This window comes from Myotis brandtii, unplaced genomic scaffold (genome assembly GCF_000412655.1).
Source record: "Myotis brandtii unplaced genomic scaffold, ASM41265v1 scaffold43, whole genome shotgun sequence".
Lineage (NCBI taxonomy): Eukaryota > Metazoa > Chordata > Mammalia > Chiroptera > Vespertilionidae > Myotis > Myotis brandtii.
The window spans coordinates 4,996,441-5,003,283 of record NW_005366455.1 but is presented as its reverse complement, the minus strand read 5'-3'; the positions used below and the strand labels follow the sequence as shown (position 1 = coordinate 5,003,283).

General features: G+C 41.8%; 1 protein-coding gene across 1 annotated transcript; it reads right to left on the bottom strand.

Moving 5' to 3' along the window:
* Positions 1-303: 303 nt before the first annotated feature.
* LOC106727473 (ferritin light chain-like) lies at positions 304-3,467 on the bottom strand. Its single transcript, XM_014546125.1, has 2 exons — positions 3,192-3,467; positions 304-476 (listed from the first exon to the last, which is right to left on the bottom strand). The coding sequence occupies exons 1-2, from the start codon at positions 3,450-3,452 to the stop codon at positions 378-380; spliced, it is 360 nt and encodes a 119-aa protein (XP_014401611.1). The 5' UTR covers positions 3,453-3,467; the 3' UTR covers positions 304-377.
* Between the last annotated feature and the right edge of the window lie 3,376 nt (positions 3,468-6,843).

Sequence of the window (6,843 nt, the reverse complement as noted above, 5' to 3'; positions counted from 1 at the left end):
ACCATTCAGGAGAACGAGAGGCTAATGCTCAAAAGCCCAAACTCCCCAATGGCATGTAGATTGCAGACTATATTGGGCAAAAATCACAAGACACCGTGGGCTAGAGGTTCCAGGTCGTGATGGGAGCTGATTTGTCAAAGGTGAGGTAAGGGTGCTGAATCATTTCTTCAGGATTTCACTTCTTCAGGTCTTGAGGGTAGCTCTGAGGTCTGTTCTGGCATCCTCTGTCTGGTTTCATGGGAAAGTGGTGGGCCCACCACAGGACTCATCTTCAGGTCTTGAGGGTAGCTCTGAGGTCTGTTCTGGTTTCATGGGAAAGTGGTGGGCCCACCATAGGGCTCTGGAACTGAAGCATAACTGAGGTCAAGATGTTATCTTTAGCCTTCCAGAGGTAGGGCAGTGTGACCATTTGTCAGCTCCAGGCTATTGTCTTCTGCTGCCTTGGGGTTGCTGATTATCTGAGGAAAAGGCTCGGTCTGGGGGGGGCGGGGTGGAGGAGGTATATATATAGAGAGAGAGAGAGAAAGAAAAAGAATGAGAGGGAGAGAGAGAGAGAAGAGAGAGATGATTTTTAGAGCTAGAATTTAAAACTAAATTTAATTAACATCATAAGGACCCTCAGTTTTATTTTTATGCATTAAATATATAATATTAATTATAATATAATTATTATGACCTTTTACAGAGGAAAATGAAGCTCAAGGAAACTATGACTTGCTCAAGGTCAAGCACATAAATAGCAGGGCTAAGGACTTGGAGAATATAAGACCATCACTTTTTCCATGACTCCACTAAAGCCTTGGAGCAAACCAATTCTTATTTAGAAAGAGGCAGATTGTTTTGTACTATGTTGTATGTTTATCTATAACTCAATGTTTCTATATCCCATGCACTTGGAAAAATAATTTGTGAAAATCATAGCTTCATACATAGATGTTGTTAAACAATTAAAGCCAAGGTAACAAGACCAAGTAGTGAATTAGTGAATTAGAAAACCTAGGCTAAGAATGCACATTTGCAGGTGTGCATAAAAGTAGCAGAAATTAGATCTGAGGTCATGTACAATCGGGGGCATCTTCCTATTGTAGCATTAATGGTGTCATTAGAAGCTTTTCAGTCTTGTTTAATAAAGGACTCTCTTGCCCAAGGAGACAACTCATTGAAAAGTTGGAGTGGAGTGGGGAAGACATTGGGGAGCAAGAGGAATCTCTCTCCACTTTTTCTTAGTTACACTTTCTAACTCCCCACTCCCTTTTCTTGGACTCCCCACCACCTCTCAAAGGTGTTTACTTAATAAATCATTGGCATCACGATGGGAATGACTGCTATGTTTACCTCTTCAAAGAAGAACCTGTCCATACAAGTGAAGCTCCAAGTGGTAAAATGGTAGACTGTCCCTGAAAGGTTCTTTTGAGTAAGGGCAGTTTGTGTTGCTCTATGATTATTTTGGGCAGCCACATCCCTAAACCTGCCCATACTTCCCTCAAAACACTCTTTCAACATGCTTTCAGCAACACATATTTATTGGGTACAATTTGTGACAGGCATTGTGCCAAGTGCTGGGGATATGTTAGAAAGAAAACAGACATATTCTCTTACAAAATATAAACTCTAGGAAGGCAGGGACTGTAATATACAGAATTAGCATTGTTTTGTACCAGCCACAACCCTCTTCTCACTTTGGCAAATGGCTGTGTACTCCCTTAGACGCAGTAAAAACAGAGAACTAATAGCATGTAGATGGGTCATGGGTTCTCAGGTGGAATCATTAAAACCATGAAGAGTACAGACAATGGATACTGTATTGTAGCATCTCTTCTTTCTCTTCCTTCCTTCCTTCCTTCCTTCCTTCCTTCCTTCCTTCCTTCCTTCCTTCCTTCCTTCCTTCCTCCCTCCCTCCCTGCCACACAGCACAGGTGTTGCCCATTTACTAGCTATGTCTCTCCGAGGTTCATTTGTTCCATCTGTTAAGTGAGGATAGTTAATAGCTCCCTCAAAGTACGCACTACATGAACATAATTGGTGCTCAATCAACAAAGCTATTAAAATCACTACTATTTAGATTTAGAACTCTTCTTTAAATACCATAATTCATTACCTTTATGATATTGGAGGTGCTTTTCTTAAGGCATTATTTGTGGAAAGATGGTGTTTTTACTAATAATTTAGCACATTTCCAATTGCAATGTATTACTTGCAGGACTTTTATTTAGCATCTTCATAGCTTAGATTATTTTGATCATTCTAGGGAGGTAGGTTCCTTATACAGCCGTAGGCCAGTGAAGCAGTTGAAAAGTCAAAAGGTATTTGTGACACATATAATATTTGCAAACTATACATTTACACGACACAGGAATCTTTTCCACCTTTGGTCCTTGATCATTTTTCCCCTCATGACACAATATAATGTGACTAAATGGTGTGGCTCAGCTGTGCTTTCTCAAGTACCCTGTGAAGTCCATGGTGTTGTCTTAATGCCCCCAAGTTCAAGTGCCAGTTCCAGTGCTTACATACCAGATTTGGAGAGTGTTTGCCAAGATACAAAACATCCATGTTGGAGGCCCTAATTCATAAAACTTTTGGCATGATTTAGAAAAACAGAGAAATCCTATAGTACCAAAGCCAAATTAAACTGTACAATAGGAAAGAACTAAAATATGTGGACCATTAGCCAGCTACTACACAGATGTGTATCTGAAGGTTTGGCTGAGTCCAATTTGGCCCTCAGATCTACGTTTTGGCTCCTGTATAGTTAATTTTCAGTAGAAGAAAGTATTAATTGAATACTTTTTTTTCCCCCCGCAAAAAGCTTGATTGTCTTATTTGGTCCAATGCAAGGGGGAGGGCTTCAGGGTGGTTAAAAGAATGGCTAGTAGTTTTGGGAAGAGGCTGAGGTAAAAGCCAGACACCAGGGGATGCAGAGGGGCCCCTCAAAGGCTTCTGGGCTCCACAGGCTCCTAGTCGTGCTTGAGGGTGAGCTTTTAGAAGGGATACTCGCCCAGCCCAGCCTGGGGGCCAGCAGCCTGTGGAGGGTGTCACCCATCTTCTTGATGAGTTTCACCTCCTCATCCCGGAAGTGGTTCTCCAGGAAGTCACTGAGCTGAGGGCCTGCAGCTCCTAAAGGGCCTGGGTCAGGCTCCTCTCCAAGGCCAGGGCAGCCTCCATGGCACCCTGAGTTTTGCCTCCCTCACCTTGGGGAGGCTGCAGCACGTCCTGGAGAGAATGCGGCCACGGAGCTGGTTTTGTATCTTTAAGAGACGCTCAGAGCCCTCCCTCTTTTTCTCTGCCAACTCGCAGAAGAAGCAGCCCAGGCCCTCGAGAGCCACATCTTCACGGTCGAAATAGAAGCCCAGAGAGAGGTAGGTGTGGGAGGCCCGCAGATGCAGGCTGGCCAGGCGGTTGACCGCAGCCTCCACGTCGGTGGGATAATTCTGAGGCATTTGGGAGCTCATGGTTGTTCGGCAATAAGGAGTAAAGGTAGAAAAAACCCTGGTGTGTTGGCTGGTCCCGGAGGTGGTTCTGAGGTGGTGACTGGATAAGACGCAGAAGAGTGGCCGGAGGCTGGAAGAAGGGGCGTCCCTGGGTCTGTTCCGTCCAAACACTGTTGAAGCAAAGACAGATCTGGGATCGCTAAGGGCACTGCCTGAATATTTAATCTTTTTCTGAATACTTTCTTTCAAAGGCAATACTATGCATAAATGCAAGAAAAAAACAAACAAATGCTTTTTCTATTTGCCTTTTATAGTTCTTTTGGGAAACATGCTGAGTGTGACTATATGGCAAACATGTCTAAACACAAACATTCTAAGTTTTCCCCCCAGTCCCAGTAAGATTATGCATCTACTCTTATTATGCTGCTATTGATCAAAATACTTTTAGAAGAGCCTCGAGGGCCTCTCTCTGAAATGTCCTCAGTTGTAGAAAATCTTCACCTTTCAAAGATGGTTGTGATTTTCAAACTTACCCTCGTTCATTTGGAGCCAGGTCTGGGTAATCAAGCTGGATAATTCCACCTGAGGTTAAAACAAAAGGAAACATGATAACATCTGATAAAAGGTTCTGATAAATATGCCATATAAATTGACTTTAATGGAGATGGCTGAAAAAGGTGAAGAGATTAAGCAAAAAAGAAACCCCACCCACAAACAAACAAATAAAAACCCGCACAGACACATAGCAGAGGGTGGGGAGAGGGGGAGAAGGTATTGGCGGGATGAATGGTGGAAAAAAAAAAAGAGAAATGAATCTAAAGAAGAGTTCTAAAATAACTTTAGGCAATGCCAACAACATTGGAATTACATTGCCTTCCAACGTGACTGCTTTAAAAATCTAACTTCTGATTCTTTTATGAAAATTTAGTTTTGTAACTTAGTGGTAACACTCCATGCCAATGTGCGCTGACTCAGAAGGAAATTCCAAGAGCTCAGGGACTGTGCTTTCAACAATTAATCTACACTTTTACTCAAGTGCTTAGTGTGATGCCATGCATTCTGTGGCAACCGACTAAGTAGTAGACGATGATGATGCCTGGCTTTGATATCAACGGACTTGATAAGGTAAGAAGACTTGGCAAGACATGAGTGACCATGTGCTGGCTGTTTCAGGATTGCTGGCATTGCCTTAGAATAGAAAGAGTAAAATTGCTACTTACTGAGAGTTTTTTGGTACTTTATTTTCATGAACGCTTATAAAACATGTGCCTCATGCTTGCTTCTAATGCAGTTTGTGGATATTGTGCAGTGAAGCCACTGTATGCTGAAGAACAACCACTAACAGTGGAGAAGCTCCGCACAGCAGGCATGGAGCGGCCTACTTTGAGGAAAGAAAGTCAGGAGCTGCCATGCTAATCATATCAATGATGTTAACGCCAAGGGAGGACTCAGAGATTGTCGACCTACAAAGTAGAGTCAAGCCACCGACAGTTTTCCATTCTCATTAATACCTTGGGAAGCATTTGTTCTTTTTTTCCCAAGGAATATTAATGGATCTGCATAAGCAAAAACTGGAACATATGTTCTAAATATTAAAAAAATAATTCCTTCTGGATTTTTTTTCCTGAGGGAGTGTATGTGTTAGCTGGGGAAATTAAGATAGGTGGAAATAGTGAACAAACAAACCATAAAAAGCAAAGTAGGAAGGAATGAAATGATTTGAGGTACAGATACAGCAGTGGAATAATTGGTTGGAAAAAGGCGAGTCAAAGAATGTTCTATGGAGGAAGGAACATTTGAACTGAGATTTGAGAAGGAGATCAGAAAATAGCACATCAAACACATAGAGGCAGAAATCCATGAGATGATATGGGGAAGAGGGAGTTGTTCAGTTGGCCGGAATGTGAAAGTGTCAAGTAGGAGGCGCTGGAAATAGGTAGGAGAAGTAAGTGAGACTCAGACTGAGGGCATGGGGAGGAGTAAACAGATGAGTGATACCATTTGAATTCGGCTTCATTAAAAACAACCTGGCAGCACAGTTCTCCTGTGAGATCCTCTTCAGCGAATGTTAAAAAATCAGCTCGTGTCCAAACATGAGCTTGAGATGTTGTCAACCATTACTAGATGTGAACCAAGCTCGAGTTCTAAATGGGTCTTTAATTCTGTAGTTGTGGCTTTCCTGATGGATTCAACACATTAAATTTCTCACACATGAATGGTTTTGATGTATGTGTTAGCTTTATACTGTCCACTAGCTGGACATTAACAAAAAAACTATTGAGCTGGATGAAGTGCTCTTAAAAGTGCAGGTTCTGGCATGAGTTGCCTTTTTTCTTCTTCTTCTTCTTTCTATAAAATAATGAATCTGGAAAAATTCCTTAGGGCAGAGGTAGGGCTCTATTTATTTACCCCTTTATAGCCCTTTCAGTAAGAAGAGGCCAGTGGAATGATTTGTTAAAATTTTTCTTAAACTTCTTCACCAGAGCGCAGGTTGGGGCAAGCTTCCTTTTCAGTTCTCCAGGCTACAATAAACCCAACATCTGCTCTCTTCCTATTGGTGGATTTAAAGCCATGCATTTGGCATTGGAATGTAGGCCAGGATATCAGAAAGCTTGACTATGCTACCTTCCATTATGCTGTTTATTCTGATATTAAACAGAACAAAAACCAAGCCCTAAAATGAAAACTTGTGATCATGCTGGGTTAACACCAAACCCCAGAGTCAGTGAAGAGATCAGCAAGAGTAGGAGCGTGGGCCTCATTATAACACTGAGTCACCCTTGGAGGTGCGTGCTTTCACTGAATTAAAATTGCAATGTTTTGAGTGTAGCTTTTCACAATACAGAGCTCTCATAACCAAGTGTGGGAGTAATACCAGAACAAGCAAATTATAGGGAACTGGAGAAGGGATTCCACTACGGAGGAGGCAAATCTAAGGAATAGCTTTCACATGAGGTGTGAATTTGGTTCCCCACACATTTCAGTGTCCCTTCTAAATATAGATTTTTTTTTTCTCATGTGGAATCAATGAATGAAAATGTGGGCTGCACGCACAATAAATTCAGTACAGCAAGAACTCTGCATGTTGTGGTAGTACTTAGAACGTGTCTTTAATAGTTTTCCTCAGGGAGTACTGAGATTAAGAATAATTTTAGCTCACTGTTGTTGACTACAGATGACAAAGGACAGAAAGATGTGAATAAAATGTATCAATGAATGCTCAATTTCACCTTTTCAACTAAATATACCTATTCTGTACCAGACTCTGTGCTAGACTCTTCAGGGTGTACAAAGTTGGGGAAAGCACAGTCTTTTTCTCAAGGAGCTCACATCTAGTAGGGAGCATGAGATAAATGTATAATTGACTAAATTGCAAGGGAGGATAACTTTAAATGAATGCCAGGAGTGAGCT